This window comes from Anas platyrhynchos, chromosome Z (genome assembly GCF_047663525.1).
Source record: "Anas platyrhynchos isolate ZD024472 breed Pekin duck chromosome Z, IASCAAS_PekinDuck_T2T, whole genome shotgun sequence".
NCBI lineage: Eukaryota > Metazoa > Chordata > Aves > Anseriformes > Anatidae > Anas > Anas platyrhynchos.
The window spans coordinates 41,010,291-41,028,539 of NC_092621.1; the positions used below are offsets into that span (position 1 = coordinate 41,010,291).

Consider the following 18,249-nt stretch of genomic DNA (forward strand, 5'->3'; position numbering starts at 1 on the left):
TAATTTATTTGTCTTCTTGTTCATTAAAAGATTTAATTGCAGCAGCACAGAAATTTGCCAGTTTTCCCTTAGAAAAATACCCATTAAACTTTCCATAAAAAAAAAAAAAAAAAAGTTAAATTTTCCAATGCAAGGAGTTAGTTCCATATAGTTCCATATTACAGTAAATTTCTGTCTTTTTTTTCTAGGAATTAGGATTTTTCAACTGCATAACTGCATAAGCACACTCATTTCTATCTCAATAAAAAGTGAAGTATGCAAGAAAAGCCGCACAAGAATAGACTGGAAAAAGTTGTCAGCAAAAACACTTGGGCTTTCACGCAGAGAACCCGCCTTTTCTACAGCCAGTTGTGTGCAGATATCAAAAGCCTCCAGCTGTGATACACATGTTCAAGTATCTTCCTTTCACGACTGATTCAACCTCCGGATCCTAGTGCCAAATCAGAAAATGCAGAATTGTCTGTTGTTTTAACCAATAATTTCTTAGAACTTTCGACAAATTAGTCATAAAAAAGATGATTTGTAGTCGCTTTCTGATCCAGAGACATTTTTTCCTTACTCTTCTGACCAAGGGCTCTCAGAGATGAACTCTGGCTAATTTTATTGTGACAATTACAGATGTGAATTTGCCAGACTGAACGCAGACAACAGAGCCAGAGGCATGTTTCCCATGCTGACTCTGACACTGAAGCAAGAAATTCTGGCAGAGGAGCTGGGTGAGATAACATATTGAGCCACAGCAGCCTTTGTTCAGTGACTTTGTTTCAGCCTCTATAATAAAGTTTTACTGCTTTTTAACTTTCTAGCCCACAGCGCATACAATAAGTGAACTGGATTCTATTCTGTCTTCTGTACCATTAGCAGATTAGTTTACCAAGCTTTACTTTGTTTCAGTTGCCAATAAATAATGCCTTCACAGCCACAACGAAGGCAATAGAATAATTCAGTTGTTACAAAGGAAGGGAACAGGAAGGACATTAGGCCTGCAGAACATTAAATTCTATTCTATTCTGAAAAAAAAAAAAAATGTTAACTACTTGTACACATTCTTCTGGATAAGAAATCCTTCACTTTAAAATACAAAACTAAATACAAGTCTGGAGTCATCATTTATTAGCTATACATCACTAATTATTTTTTCTGTCATTACTATAATACCTTTTCATTATCAGATCACTTTTCATCTATATTTATTGTTTAGCCAGTACAATTCATAGCATTGTAAAATGAGAGGAGATCTAGGTGCAACGAATTAACTACTGGCAGAAGAAGGGTTTCTGCCTAATCATTCATAATGCAGTAAAATTCTGCTGGGTTGTTGAGGGATTTTTGAAACAGCAAAGATCTCATGGCTTGCTGCAGCTGAGCAAACCAAGCTACCAGGACAACTGTGAGAAGTTCCCATGACAGTGTTCCCACATCACCCAATTGAGGAATTTAGAAAAATATTGTTGCCAGTAGTTGGCTTCAAGGACAAGGTCTACATGACTGCTAATCACAAGGGGGTTGTTTTCTTGCAGGTGGGGTTGTTTTCTTCTAGTTGCTTGTCTGAGTGCTTTTGACCAATAATCTTGTGTGAGACACTATCTGCCCCTGTTAAGTTCACTAGAAAAGTCAGGCTATTCGGGTAATAAAATGGAGCATGATCTGACCATACTGGTGTCTGTCGTGCTTTCGGCCGTTCTTCCTGCAACACTGGGTTACTTATGTATTGTTAATGTGCTTGTATACTTCTTTATGTTGTGCTAAATGCTGCATAGAAACAATACCTAATAAATTACAGCAATTTAGACGAAAGCTCATGTCAAGAGAAAAAGCCGCAACAAATTCCAGAAGCTACAGATGGATATAGCAATTTTTGTTAAACATGTAGCAAACTATCAACACTGAGAAGTACCTGATTTTGGTAATAGTCTCTGGAACTCTACAGTTCAGACTCAGCTAAGTTTTATGTGTTAGATCAATATTTTGTAAGAATTCATGCACATTTTGAAATGTTCATCAGCCTTACTGTTACATCTCTGTCCAAATTTCCTATTTTCCTATTTCCTATTATTCCTAATTTATGAAAATATAGGCGCAATTATTGGTCAGAAGACTTTTAACATTTGTAAGCACTTATTTCTCACCAGCACAACAGCACCAAGCTGCACCAGGGCAGGTTCAGACTGGATGTTAGGACAAAATTCTTCTCTGTGAAGATGGTCAAACACTGAAACAGGCTTCCTGGAGAGGTAGTTGACACCGCACGCCTGTCAGCGTTCAAGAAGTACTTGGATAATACCATCAATAAGATGCTTTAGCTTTTGGTTAGCAATCAGGTAGTTGGAATTGATGATCGCTGAAGGGCCCTTCCAACTGAACTATTCTAAATTCTAAATTCAAGATGATGTCAGTATCCACCAGCTTTACTTCTCTTCAAGCCAGTAGAATTCAGAGCACAGATGCACTTACTAGTACTTTAAGAGAAAATAGGTTCCTTATAAAGAAAGAATTATGCAACTACCCTACAGCCCAGGAGTCCTCTATGAAATTCAAAATCACTCTCTAAGGAAATCCAAACAGCCTAAACTTCATTGAAAATGCAATACACAAGCAAAAACTTTCTCCCATCCTTTATTTCTATGCCCCAAACTTTAAGTGTATATGTTTTCTAAGATATGTTTTCTAAGATACGCATCTCTTTTTTTTCTGCTATGCCACATGTGATATTGCTGCAGTTAAAGATGTTTACATGTTTTTTTCCTAAAACATCCAAAAGACACTTTTAAGTAGATGAAAAAAATTTGAAAGGTTAGCCCTATATTTCTGGTAGGATAAACCATCTTCCATGGTGCAAAAACCAAAAGCAACATCAAAAACAAACAAACAAACAAACAAAAAACAACTTAAACAAAAGATTTCACTGACAGAAAGTAAAAAAATAAAAATACAGAAACATGCAAATACCACAAAACAAAGCAAAATAAACAAACAAACCCTATGGCTAAATAACAAGAAGAAGACACAAAACTTAGAATGAGTTTGTGAAATAAATTAAAAGCAAAACTCTGTCAGGTTTCTGGTTGCTCAGAGATTTTAACAGGTAAAGAAATGTCCTAAGATTTCTAATCAACAATTATTTTGAAGGACAAATGAATATAGCAATTTCACTAGAAAATAGTGAAGTGGGTGTTTGGAACTTAGATGTTAAAATAATAGCAAAAGTATGTCATTATTGCTTTTGCATCTGGGTGTATCTAGAAATTATAGAAATTATTTAGGAAGGAAATCAAGCCAGCAGTCCATGATTCTGAATTTAGAAGAAGAAGAGGAAGACAGAAAACCACACTAAACCTAGTCAGTCACATGTATTTAAATTCAACAGAGCAATGCAAAAAATTATGCAAGTAACCTCTCTGGACAGGGAGAAGCAAAAGAAGTCAACACCAGTATGTACCAACAAGATGCCATGATAGAGAAACTCAGATTTTAAAGTGAAGGAAGGAAGCCATAGTACCAATATTTACAGGCATGTGAAGCATTCCTATAGGTCTCTTAAGAACAGTCAATTATCATTTATAAACACACACACTTGTACTATAACTTATACCAGAATGAGATTTGCACCATTCAAGGTAGTGGTATCACTTGGAAACAGATCCATTATGATTATGGCAATTTTTAAACACAGTAAGGCATGCTGATTAACATGACTGAAAAAGAAAAAACAAAAAACAATCCACACCCTCAACATTCCCATATATTTTTATGTCAACAAGCACACACACAACCGCAACTGAAAATGTGCATATCCTATGTGTGGGGCAGGGAAGAAGAACTTGAAAAGTTCCTTCCTGACTTACATGTGGAGAGCAGTAAATTAAATATTAATGTGTTTTATATATGGTTTAGTGGGGACTGTTAGTGTTAGGTCAGAGGTTGGACTCAATGATCTTGAGGTCTCTTCCAACCTAGAAATTCTGTGATTCTGTGATTCTGTGATCTCATGTTGCTGCCCATGTCATAGAGTTTTAGATTGTATACTGGCAGATACAAGCTGGCAGATGAGACATAAAATCTAACAAAAAGCTGTGTCCTTCCAAGGAGGAAGCAAAAAGTCCGATGTTGTGTATTCAGTGTCTAAGCATACGATGCTACATCCCCATGTGCAAATAACTGCCTGGTTTCCCACAGTTAATTTTTGTGACTGACTGAACCCCAGTTCCTCTCATAGATACTCTGACAGGAACCCTTCATCCATTGATTGATTTTACTTAATTTTACTTTTTTTTACTTAAAGTTACTTTAGAGCAGCTTTCCTTTTCTCCTTTCCCGTTTCTTACTTTTAACCATCTAGCAGAGCTAAATGTTCTGAAGCCAGGAATTTTATGTTTTTAACTTTGACATTTTTGCTGAATTCAACTGAAGTCATACAGAAGGTCCAAAACCAGATAAAATTAGTCTCATTTCCTTGGAAAATCAAATTGAACCCTCTGTGTAGGAGTGCCTAGACCCAGACTTTGTGCATTGGCCCATGATTAAACATGTTTGTTATGAACAAGGACGCAATATATTTTGGAATGTTTTGCATCAGCAACTCTATAAAATAAACTACTAAAAAAATACATCCAGACTGTCTATAAAGCACCTGCCATGAGAAACAGTTTCAAAAGTTTTAAAAAATGCAAAGAAGAATGAACTATGGTGAGTCATGTTCCACATTTTCAAATACAATCATTTAGATACATCAACCAGAAATCACTCTTTACTATGTTTTCCATTTGTTACAGTTACATGACTTGCTTCAGTAATTCCCTCATCTCGATTTAGTCCACTTGTGTTTTTGCATTTCCCTTTTTTAAGGTAAGTCCATTATTTTTCACATAAAACTTATTTGACAGGGTCATACTTCCCTATACTTCCCTTGTTCAGACTAACGTTAATTTTGCCAACACACACTCATGCCAGAGCAACTTTGTAAGACAGTAAGACATTAGAATACTAGTTCTTAAAGACAAAAGATGCGTTTTGGATATGCAACAAGATGGTCTCTTTCTGAAATACATTTTTATGCAGTATTCTGTTTTTATGCTTAGGAAAAAATAACTGTACATACAGCTACAAAGATCTGTTGCTAATTGCAAGCATATGCACTGTCATCTTACCAGGGTATTTTAAAAAACAAACCAACCCACAACAACAGGACTGGATTCCTATTCTATGATCCTCATCCTGAGCAGCTATATAAAAAAAGTCTTCACAGTGGGTTAAGTGCCTTTTTTTTTTTATTATTTTATTTTTTTTTCTTCATACGAGTAAATTGAAACTTCTAACTGTGCCTTAATTGTGGAAGGGAAAGAGTGATTTTCCTGGGATACAGGATACATGTTAGATTGAAAAATGAGGGAGAAGGTTTGGTGAACTAATTGTTTAAAATCTCCGGTGAATTTCCAGTGCAAATAGGCTTGAACGATTTATTTCTGACACATATTTTGTCATTCAGAAAAGACTAACATAATCCAGCAAAAAGTGACTCATTGGCGCATTGAAGCAACCCAGAACTATTTTAAAAGCGGCCTTTGAAGACTGATGTACTACTCACAAGTGAAATGTTGTGTCTTCCCGTCTTCCAACACCACCTGATTTCATCCTCCTTTTGTTTGAAGTTGTGTTTTCTTTCCCTACACCTGAACTTATATTGATTAATAAAAAAATAAATAAAATTAAATGCTAAAAATGTTTACTGTCTCTCAGCTATCAGCTGATTTTTTATTTCCCTTTGCCTCACATGAGCATTCATTCTTTCATTAACTTAAATCTTAATGTTCACATCAACTCAATCACAATTTCCCAAATAAGCCAGGAGACAGTCTGCCATTAACTTCTGTCTTTTTGTTTGTTTGTTTGTTTTTGTTTTGTTTGACAGTCTCTATTATCATATGGTAAGAAGAAAAGTTTTTAAAAGTAACTGACTCAAACCCTCACATTAAAAGACTATCCTCAGAGATTGTAAATAATGTTACACTGCAACCAGATACCAAATCAACACTTAATTTATTATTTTCTATTCTATGACTCTGAAAAAATGACTTATAAATAATAAATATTTCTCCCTACCCCTCACCCCCCAGACAGTTCACCTCCAGCAGTAAGTTTTATAAACAGGTCATAAACAGGAACTAGCTAACTGATCAGATACCAAGCAATACATTCAAAAAATACACTTAATAGTACATTTTTCCTGGCAACATGATATAGTGTACTCAGATGAGTAAGCAACAAATTCTTCATGTTGTACAGCAAACAGCATGCAAAATATTTATTAAAGAGAATGAAGACAAAAAGAGATATTTCAGTAATCTTCAGTTGTTACAGCATTATTGTTACAAAAACAATATTCCGGCTTTTTTTTTTTCTATAAAATTAACAGAAGAGAATTTAATTGCAAACTCAATAAATATTCTTTTCAAGCTCTATCTGTTGAAGTGCCGTTTTCCTGTTAGTTATTCTGTGGCAAATTTGGGAGAGACAAAAAGCAGCTGCAGCTACATTTGTAAATGCAGCCCCAGGAGAGTGCGTGAGACTACAGTAGTTTCACATAGGCAATTACTGTGCATGTTTGATTTTTTAATTTATTAACAGATGTGAGGAATCTACCTATTTCAATTTTCATAACTGAAAGTTGCATTCTATGCTGCAATGTAGATAAAACTCAAAGCAAAATTTATTATTGATAATAGAAAACCCTGAAAAGTCATTAGGACCCCAAACCTTAATCAATTATATGAAAAAAAAAAAACAAAAACAAAAAAAAACCTTGCAAATCATTCCCTGAAAACCTTTCCAATCCTGGATATTTCCACTACAGTAGCAACTCATATCTTCTATGTGTTTCAATTAGTACTATAATTATGACTTGAAGAATTAGGTTCCTAAGCATTTACAAGTTTTATGTTTAACATGAACCCAAAATATGCTATGACACCTCTAACTGGAAACTGAAGATGAGACAAAGTACATACCACCTGAAATTAGGATTAAAAAAAAAAAAAAAAAAAAAAAAAGCTTGCTTAATTAAAATTAAAGGTCTAAGCAACTTAAAAAGCAACACCAAAAAAACATTTCATGTCTAGATGCAGGACAATTTCAGTTAGCATCTGTTCAGCATCTGTAGAAAGTCAGACCATTTATTTAAATACTTGTAGTTGACAACAGCAGTAAAGAATCTCTTTAACGCCTTCTATAAAACTTGCTTTTATTTGCAAACACTAAGAAGCCTATTTGGACATTCTGTCCATCTATAAGTTACAGATTTGTACACATTACATTTAGAGGGAAGAGACACTCGGCATAGAACAATCTGTACTCCACTACAAAACCATTAAACGAGGAGATATTCAACAGAGAGAGAATCCCAGGGCCCACACAGGAGGAAATCTGTCCTGTCAAAGAACAACAGGGATATAAGAAAAGCAATCAATCGATCAAATAATCAAATAAATAAAATGGCCAGAGGAAAACTATTTTTTCAGGGAAAAGATGGACTTATTGAAACAAGGAGCACACTGGACAGTTTTGGTATGGCCACTGGGCACACTGTTGTAATACAACTCTGACACCAGAACTACAACTTCTCTGTTTAATCACAGTTGTCAACTGTAGTCCATAACAGGCTTAAGACCATTTAATGAAGTTTAATAAGATTTACAGTGCATTGCATTGTATATTCACCACCTAACTGAAAGACTAATCTGTAGCCGTGTCTTGCAACTGGCAAGACACAGCATTGCAATTTTCCTATCACCTCTCAAGTCTCTCCACGTGTAAGCAAAAGTGATTTTTCTTTCTAAATGCCACCAAAGCTGAGCTTGTCATACTGTGCTGTTAGCACTTTTTTAACCTTTAATAAAAAAACACCACATCAACTTCTGCCTCTCTCTAAAAAATATGCAATAGAGTTAAAATCTTTTGCATCTGGAGACACTGGCAGCACAGCAACCAGCAGCAACACAGTTTAGCCTGAATACTGTGTTATGGGAAGGTGTCCAGCTCAGCACTCAGAGCCCAGAATGAGAAAAGGTTTGCTGTTTATTAAACGTTCATACTTTTTTCTTGAAGAGAAGAAAAGAAAAACAAAACCAAAAATTCAGGAAGAGGCAGCACAAATATATTTCTTCAAAGAGATTCCAGTTATCATAATTTCAGGAAAATATACACATCTGAATTAGGATGAAGTATACTCACAAACACAAACACATTTTCTGCTTCTGTAACTATTTTTTTCCTTAGAATCTAAAGGCATTTTACAAACAACTGATTACCTCTCAGGCTTTTTTTTTTTTTTTTTTTTTTTTTTTTTGTAAGAAAGAATTACCCTAACACCTCAGTTCTCTCAACTCCAAAATTTGTCTTTCTTGACACCATCTGTTTTTTTTTTGTGATTAAAAAAAATTAAAAAAAAGTAATGTCCTAGACGTTTACTTTAAACATTTTCCATTCTTCTTTGCTATTACCCAAAGCAAATACACAATAAAAAACAACTAAAACAAACAAACAAACAAAAAATCATAATTTTCTTCTTTGTATTCTTCATATATATGATCATATTTATGAAGGAAAAGTAAGTTATCAGCTATGTTTTCTTCACAGTATTTTAATTAAAATAATAATAATAATAAAAAAAAAAAAAAAAAAAACATAAAATCTATAACTTATTTATTCTTGATACTCTTTATACACAGTCTTCCCCATCTTAAAACCAAAACTTAGCTAACTGGAAATCAGTATTAATTTTAAAAAATATCACCCAATAATTTGCTTATATATTCTTCATAATACTTGAGCAAAGTGAATAAACAAAACCCCATGTTTTAGAACCTGGCAACTCTTAATAATCTAGCTATGATCCTCATCCCACCCCCACCCCCCACCCCCCAAAAAAAAAGCAACTGATTTAACTGAAACATTATTTTTGCATAGTTCTACAGTCCCAAGCACCGAAATACCGAAATAACAACAAAATTAACTGTATAACATACATTGAAACTAAGAAAGGTTGGAGAAGACATTCTATATTTTAGTGCATAAGGGTGCATCAAATCCATAGAAGGGGGTATGTTTCAAAGCATACCAAAGTTTAATAGATGTGGTGTTTTCCTACAAAACAGACCCAAAGTTCCTCATTCTTGAGCTCTGCTGACAAAAAAAGTGTATATTACTGTCCAATCCAACTTCATTTTCTTCCAACTTTATCGAACTTTAGATTCTTCCCCCCCCCCCGAAAAAAAGTATTTTTTTTGTACCTACTACCAACTTTCAACATTGAAAGTTCTCTCTTTCTACCCACCTCCAATCCCATATCCACCCTGCCCTGCCTCTATTTTTACTAGAAACTCCCCATGTTTCCACAGAATCAGACTGTGAGGCACTGAACTCACTGCCAGGTATACAGACTTTTAAGGTTCTGGGTGTAAGTTAAGACTCAGTTTATTCACATATAAATTTAAAATTTGAATTTTCTTTGCACAGGCTTACCTCATTCTCTTCAGATGTGTATTGTATTTTGAGCGTGTCCATGGCTCTGATCATAGCTTGCATGGCAGTAAATATATTTTGGTAAACCAGTTTTGTGAAGCCTTTCCTGTCTTCTTCTGTGTAGCCTGATCCATGAATAATCCTCATTTGTTTAATGAAAGTACTCTTTCCACTTTCTCCAGTGCCTATGATAGAGGTAGGGAGGAGAGAAAGGAAAAAAAACACTGTAGTAATTGAAAATCCTGGCAGTTGAAAATACTTGTAAATACAAGTGCAAGCATGTGCACATTATCTAAGTAAGCATAATGATCACCATTAATTGTAGTAACAATTTTTCAATTTTCCATTTTCCATAACTTTTATAGTTTTAATAAGAATTTGTATTTCTGTGTTTGGGAGCCTGTTGGTTAGACACATCAAAGTATATTTTTGTGATACATCTTACAATGTTTAACACAAGTATCTTGTAGGTAGACATCATATTACAAAAGAAGCACGATGAGTGACTAGATGAGAAAGAAGTTTGGATGAAAATCCTCAACATTGAAAAACTATACAAAGCTTATATACTGTTTATACATGTACCTTAATAATTGAGCCTGCACTAATCCTGAATCCTGAACAACAAATTCATTTCTATCTCAGAGCTCTTATGAGTGCTAAGGGCAGCCCTTTCTGTCCTTCCCCAGCTGGAAGATCATACAGGGCCAAAAAATACTCATTATACTTTCTTCTAAATTTTCAGAAGTTTAGCAATAAATGCATTCTGGCTGAGCCATAGGATTGGCTTCACTCCTTCCCTCAGACTACTGATGGTAAGACAGCACACCCAATAACAAGTTTTCAGTAATTTACACTTAATACCACTAGGTGTCGAAAATACATCAGCAGGACAAATAGAAAGGAGTCTCTCTGTGAAAATTATGTCTTAAGATATAGTATCTCAGTACCATAGCAGATAGTGGTATCTTTTTAGTGAAATAGTACGCATTTATAGAGCTCCAAACATTAACAGTAATAAGCAAAACCCAGATAACCTGAAAGAGTGTAAACTGTCATCATCTATTACTTGTATAGCCGTTTTTCTGAAACATTTGCCACATCAGTTCTTTTTTTTTTTTTTTTTTTTTTTTTTTTTTTTGATTTTGCACCATCCGTTCTGGACATCCCTTCAAAGCTGTAGTTGTCCTGTATTCAAGCCAGCATTATTCAACTGTCCTTCTCCATGACAGTGCTAGAACAGCTCTACTCAACAGGAAACAGGACCTACAGTGCTCATCAGAAGAATGAAACATAGCTCTACTCTTTTTAGTTGATAAATAAGAAGTGTATAATACTTCTGTCTGAAAGAAGAAGGTCGGGGAGACCTTATTTGTCTCTACAACTACCTTAAAGGAGGTTGTAGCAGGGTGGGGGTCAGTCTTGTCTCCCAGGCAACAAGTTATCACTTGCTGAATTCCTTCATAGAGGAATGGGCCTCAAGTTGCACCAGGGAAGTTTAGGTTGGATATTAGGAAGAGTTCTGCACTGAAAGGGCTGTTAGGCATTGGAATGGGCTGCCCTGGGAGGTGGTTGGGTCACCATCTCTGGAAGTCTTCAAAACACATGTAGATGTGATACTTATGGACGTGGTTTAATAGTGGACTTGGCAGTGCTAGGTTTAAGGTTGGCCCAGATGATGTTAGAGGGCTTTTCCAACATAAGTGATTCTGTGATTCTAAGATTAACATTGCTGTTCTTTCAAGTAACGTTTGGGATTTTTAAAATTTTGCCATAGTATTGGCTTACTTGAGAGAGATGGAACATAGAGGTATGTTGGAATAAATGTGAAACACAAATTCCTGAGGGAATTTGTTTTAGTAAAATGCCGATGTTACATTACATACTACAGCCTTCAGAAAGGTGGTCCTGCCATGCCACCATATGCATTTGAAAATTCAAACGCAACTCAGTTAAAAACAAACAAACCCACCAAAACACATAGCCTTTTCCACTGCCAGCAGAAACTGTTTTTTTTACTGTTTTTTTTTTTCTTTTTTTTTTTTTTCTTTTTTTTTTTTTCTCCTATTGGGCCAAGGGGGAAAAGGGGGGAAGGGGGGGGAGGGGTAGAATGCAATGATAAACCCAGGTTGAGCAGCTGACCTGAATTTTGTATGTCAGAATAAACAGTCCTGTCACATTATAGCAATGCCTTCTCCTAATGTTTCAGTTAAAGAAAAACAATTGTGAAACTGTTAACTTCACCATCAGGGACATGTATCTATGCAGTGAAGTTAAGTTTAAAAAAATTGAATTTATAACACTATCTACTAGTTTCTGATTCTAAGCAAAAATGCTTTTTTTCTAAGCACCACCAACACCAAAATCAGCCTGGTACAGCTGCAGCTGGTTTTGAAGGGATTATATGCAATTCAAGCTAGAGTTCTTCCCTGCAATTATCTATTTTTTTATTTTTTTATTTTTAAGAAATCTAAGGTTAATGTTTTATTATTGTCCTATTAGATCTAATGTGTATGAACCTACATAAATGGAAAATGGCCCATTAAAGTGACATAAGTACATGGGAATTAAACAGAGCCATTCTATTTTACCTTTTGACCTTTCATAATTGGGAACACAAGTTGATTTAAAGCTTTGTGCTCCAAACACCAAACTTAAGTAGATAGCAGTCTTCCTTTATTCTTCCTTCCAGTATCTCCTTTTGTGCCTAGCTCTGCCTCTTGTCATAAATCTAGAATACAGGGTCTCTATGCAAATCCAACAATACATGCTTTTTGTTTCTCTTTTCTCATAAGCTATCTAAAAAAATCTTCAGGGTTCATTAGCTTAAAATGAAACAAGGCTTTTCAAGCACATCTTGACAAAGCATCATTTTAAAGCCAGTGAAAAAGTGGCAGGGCTTTCAAAAAGAGTTTGAATGTGGAGTAGTCATGCCAATATACACACTTGTGAGATATTAAGCTAAAGGTAATTGCATTTCAGGATGGAACTGCATAAACAACCAGATTTGGATTGAGTATCTTTCTAATTAAATTAGTTGGAAAACAAATGGAAACCCACAAATTGGAACTTGGTTTTTAAGACTTCAGGTGGTGCAAGTCAAGATAATGGAGTACACTTTTTATGTTAGGAATAATAAAAATGGTAATAGGGTGATAAAATGCAGGTTGTCTGGAAAGTATACGTAATAGAACAATAAAAATTGATGTGATTATATACTTTGGATGTATAAAGTCACATTTTAATGCCATCCATTAAAGAAGCATTAGATAATGGAGAACTTTAAAACTTGACTATATACCCCAAAGGTACAAAAATTCTGTTATTACAGGCATGTTAAAAAAGGCACTTATATACTTATTCAAATGTGTTAATAATACAGGCAAAGTGCATTTTACTCCTCAGTAACATTTGTGGTTAGCACCTGTACACAATCCATTTAATGTATTTATCATCAGAGATGATTTGTTGAATCATTATTGCCAAAATATGGAATACATATTGACAAGTTCAAGAGACAGAATCTTCTCCAAAGGTGCTATATCACATTAACATATATATATATACATATATATATATGTTAATATATATACATTATATTATATATATTTTATATAATATATATATTAATTATATATATTATGTTAATATATATACATATATTAACATATATGTATATGTTAATATGTATATGTATATATATTAACATATATATATGTGTGTGTTAATGTGATATATTTATCTTCCTTCCATTCACTTCAAGCACTCCTTTTTTATTCTTTCAGATACTTACTGCCGCAAATGTGTTACCTACTCAAATCTACTTTCTCATTTAAAAGAAATACTAGAATTTTGTAGGTTAATTCATGGAATAAAGCATTACAACTTTGGGTTTTCTCTCTTTTATTCTTAGCTCTTCCTTGGCCTACCAGTTTAATTTTCCAAATCTAATGTGTCAATTTTTTATTGGGGAAAAAAGAAGTTATGAAAAATAAACAAAAAACAAACAAACAAACAAAAAAAAAAAAAAAAAAAACTCTATGCCCTCTTATTCCTCTTATTCTCCTAAGGACTTGATCTCTACAACTTAATAACATCACTGACTGGACAGTCAATACAGCCAAAACAAGAAAGTTTTAACTGCTAAGGACAGAGCAAAGCTGACTAACTAGTTTTGCTAACAAAACCAACACAAGAGCTGTTCTCTTTTCACTAGTAGATCTCAAACTCCAATGATAATTTCATCTACAGAATAGACCTGACTATGCACTCACTTCCACTTGCCATACATGAATTATCACAGGCAGACAGTATGTTGTGTCTGTTGATGCACAAAAACAGGTTTCACTTTTGTTCTGGCAGCTGTAGTGCTGGTAAGGGCCATGTCACTGGATACCAATATGAGCAATGCCATTGGTCACAGCAGAAGCAAGAGAAGTCCACATTACCATCCTATTCGTCCCCACTGTCAAGCATGATAAACATGACAAAGTCAAAATGACACAAGTAAAACAATAAGCTGTCCATTTGACCAAAGAGATTTGAATATACTACAGGAAGAGAAACAGGAGGAAGGAAGGAAGGAAGGAAGGAAGGAAGGAAGGAAGGAAGGAAGGAAGGAAGGAAGGAAGGAAGGAAGGAAGGAAGGAAGGAAGGAAGGAAGGAAGGAAGGAAGGAAGGAAGGAAGGAAGGAAGGAAGGAAGGAAGGAAGGAAGGAAGGAAGGAAATGTAGGCATAGCTAGTATACATCTTAAGGACAGTCTCATGACCTCATCCTACCCTTCCTTTTACATAATTTAGTGAAATAGGTTGAGATACTGGAGCCATATGAATGGTTACATTACTAGTCACAAGCATTTTCAATGGATGAGGGTCCCAGACAGAATAGTTTTTTGAAATATAGTTGATTATCAGCACTGCAAAACACTCTAGCTTTAAAGCCTCTAGGAGCACTTACTTACTTGCTGTGTCTCATTTCTGACTCCTTCTGCAGAAGAATAAGCAATGCTAACAAAAACAGCTATTTCATGGGCAGAAATAATTACAAGAATAAAGATATCAGCACTTGATAATTCAATTAGGAGATTTGCTGCCTGCATTAAGAACTAAATTACATATAAGCAGGATCTGTAATATTTTGTGAGGCTGTTATTAGGGCTTTTCAGCCAACGGAAACAACTCTCTACAACTGTAGGATTAACAGTTTCATATACAGAACTAAATGGTACTAGTGCACAAAACTGGACATAAAAAAAATGACTTTCAAGCACATAATCATGACTCACTGAAAATTTAAAGGTCAGAGCAACATAAGTTTATATTTTAAAACAGATGCAGAAGAATTACACAGAACAAAATTCTGCTTATTTCAAGGAGACCTAAAGCAGGAAAAACAACCTTTTCCAGATTTGTGAGAAAAAAAAGTCTTCAAAGTCATTCAGCAATCTTTTGGATTACTCTGCGTATTCTGTTAACTTCTTTCACAGTGGTACCATATTAACAGTTGAAATTAGCTTCCCAATATAAAGCACACAGTTATGGGAAGGGAAGGGAAGGGAAGGGAAGGGAAGGGAAGGGAAGGGAAGGGAAGGGAAGGGAAGGGAAGGGAAGGGAAGGGAAGGGAAGGGAAGGGAAGGGAAGGGAAGGGAAGGGAAGGGAAGGGAAGGGAAGGGAAGGGAAGGGAAGGGAAGGGAAGGGAAGGGAAGGGAAGGGAAGGGAAGGGAAGGGAAGGGAAGGGAAGGGAAGGGAAGGGAAGGGAAGGGAAGGGAAGGGAAGGGAAGGGAAGGGAAGGGAAGGGAAGGGAAGAAATGCCACAATCATTTCTATTACAACAAGGCAGGGCTTTTAATGACCTGGGAAAAAGCAAAAGCAGATTTCAACTCTACAACTCATACACAGTTAGTTGTGTTTTGTTTTTGTTTTGATTGTTTTGGTTTGGTTTTGTCTTTCCATTGAAATGTATCCCAAAAATGAAGTGTATTTTCACTTTTCTTGTTCATTTACCTATCAACATTCCTGGTACATATGTCAGACATTATTTTGAAGTATTTTCTATTGCTTTTTAATACCCAACAATACAAAAGATGCCTCATATAAGTATAAAGAAATAAATCTTGGCAAATTATTGTAACAGTAATAAGCAGTAACTATTTCAGATATGTCATTCATTTTCTTTAGGATTCAAAACCACCTTCCAAATCTGTTCCCAGGGGAAAGGATATAATTCATTCTGCAATCCTAAATACTAAAAGCACATTTTGGTGACTTTTCCCCTGCTGACGATAGGAAACTTACAATACGAGCTTTGTAATTTCCAAAGTAAAAGTAAGAGAGGCAGAGGCTCAAAACATATTCAATAATAACCTTCAAAACCTTTCTAGAGGAAACTTTCTGAAAGATCTCTACATCCATATGCACCAGTGCTATGCATATAATTGAATGTTTGCTTCTGCACTGGCATCATGTATTTGACACCTATGTAACATTATTTTAATGTTGTTTTTTTCTGCTACTAAGTATAAAGGCTGAAGTATCTGAAAGGCTGATGTATCTGAAAATGAATTACTTAATTACAGGAGTTGTAGAAAACAAAAATAAAAAAGCTTAAATACTGTCAGTAACCCAGCCTTGTCATGTCAGGTATCACTGTATTGGATCTGGCTGGAATGTTAACTTTCCCTGCAGCAGCCCATACAGTGCTGTGCTCTGCACTTGTAGCTGGAACAGCAGTGTTATCACACCAGTGTTGTGTCTGCTGCCGAGCAGTGCTGGCACAGCATCAGGACTCTCTCTAAACCTTCTAGCGACTGGGCAAAAAAGTGAGAAAGGAACATCACCAGGGCAGCTAACCTAACCCAACCAAAGGGGTATTCCATACCATATGATGTCACACTCAGCAATAAAAGGTAGAAACAGAAAGAAGAGGGGAGGGGTGGGCTCTCGTTGCAAAACATCTGTCCTCCCGAACACCAGCTAAGTGCATTGAGGTCCTGCTTCAAGGATGTGGTCAAGCATCACTCATTTGTGGGACGTAGAGAGTAACTTTCCTCTGCACTTCCACACAGCCTTCACTTGTTCTGTTTTGTTTGTTTGTTTGTTTCCTTTCCCCCTCCCTTTTCCTCTTTCATTTTTATTTTTTTTCACTTTAGTTCAATTGTTTAATTAATAATAATCTTTCCTTAATAAGTATTTTTTCCCTTTAATTAACTCATCCTTATCTCAACCATGAGTTGTTGTTTTCTTTATTTCTTCCCCTCCTCTTCTAAGGAGGGGGAGTGAGAGAGCAGTTGTGGTGGAGTTCAGCTGCCTAGCATGGTAAAACCACCACAACAACATACCTGAAAAAAAAAAAAAACCAAAAAAAAAAAAAACAACAAAACAAAACAAAACAAACAAACAAACAAAAAAAAAAAAAAAAAACACAAAAAAGGTGTGTTCAAGAGTCTTTGTTCATTAAGAAAGATAGAAAAATTGCTATTATGTCCATAAGACGTACCTGTTCTGTGATCAGATTTAGAATTGCATTAAGATTTCTGGTAAACACTGTACTGGAAGCTAGTACACATACTCATTTTAAGCTATGATGAATCATAAAACATTCTTAGGCATGAGGTGTTGTTTCATAGCAAACCCCAGCACACAGAAAATGTTTATGTTCCCTTTTAGCAACCTATAGCCAACACATCCTGCTTTTGGTGTCTCCTACTCACTTCAAATGTCATTAAGCCTCTATAGTTTCTTCTTTACTTATCATGGAGGACCAAAACAAAAGCACATGCATCTAGCTCAAGACAACACTTTATTTATTTATTTATTTTATTTTTTTGGCACCAATTGATTTCTGTGCTGAAAACCCTAACGCATTTGTGAACAGCAGGTTCACAATTATAGGCTAGGGAAATGAGTGGGCATTTCTATTTTCTGTATGTTTTTGCTTCTCCCCATCTGCATTCTGAATGAGAAAGTGGAAGCAAGAAAAGTACCCAACCAAAAAACACTTCTTAGAGGCAAAAAGTATGTTGGGGCTAGGGAAACACCCTTTGCCTTGCCCCAGAACAGAACTGGAAAAACTCTCTGACTGTTTTTTTGGATGTCCTACAGCTAGCTTGAATCACAAGGGAAAGAAAAAAAAAAAAAAACTCTCTATATTGCCTGTAAAGTTGGCAGTTACATTTCAGTAGAACAATTTCCTACACAGTACATAAAAGCTAGTCAAAAAGTGAAAAAATAGCCATGATTAAAACAGTAGTAATCTAAGGAGATTAAGAACACTAATCAGTGTTTTTTATTTCTTTGCAGTTTTATCTTAATTTGCATGTTCACTTTTTTTTTTTTTTTAACTGCAATAGTTAATAATAAAAAGTTTTGCACAGGAAGAGTGTCACATATATGCAGAGAATAGGCAGGTCTCAGCAAAGCAATGCACAGAGAAGCAGAGCAATGTTCCTCCACCTTGTACCATGGATATCTCAATCCTCACATTAGGTAATCACTAGTATTCAGTGCAGATGCATTCTTTTCATTTAAACCTCATTTTGTTTTTAATTGATTAAAAACAAAACAAAATGAAAAAAATATACTAAATAAAAGAAAACAATGAAGCAGTTCCTAATGGAAAATCTTTTGCTGCTGCGGGACGTCCCAAATGATGCCAATAATGGTTTATATTACTGGTGTTGTGTGTGTAATAGGAAGTATTGTAACGAGCAGTATATTAAACACAAGAAAAAGCTT

General features: G+C 35.2%; 1 protein-coding gene across 2 annotated transcripts in view; it reads right to left on the minus strand.

Annotated features, from left to right (window-relative positions):
* The window catches only part of LOC101793706 (guanine nucleotide-binding protein subunit alpha-14), a 73,144-nt gene that overhangs the window by 34,433 nt on the left and 20,462 nt on the right, over positions 1–18,249 (minus strand). For both annotated transcript variants that reach the window (XM_027446489.3, XM_038170120.2), the window contains one exon: positions 9,517–9,701. In XM_027446489.3, the coding sequence (XP_027302290.3) occupies positions 9,517–9,701 (185 nt within the window). The remainder of the gene's footprint in view (positions 1–9,516; positions 9,702–18,249) is intronic.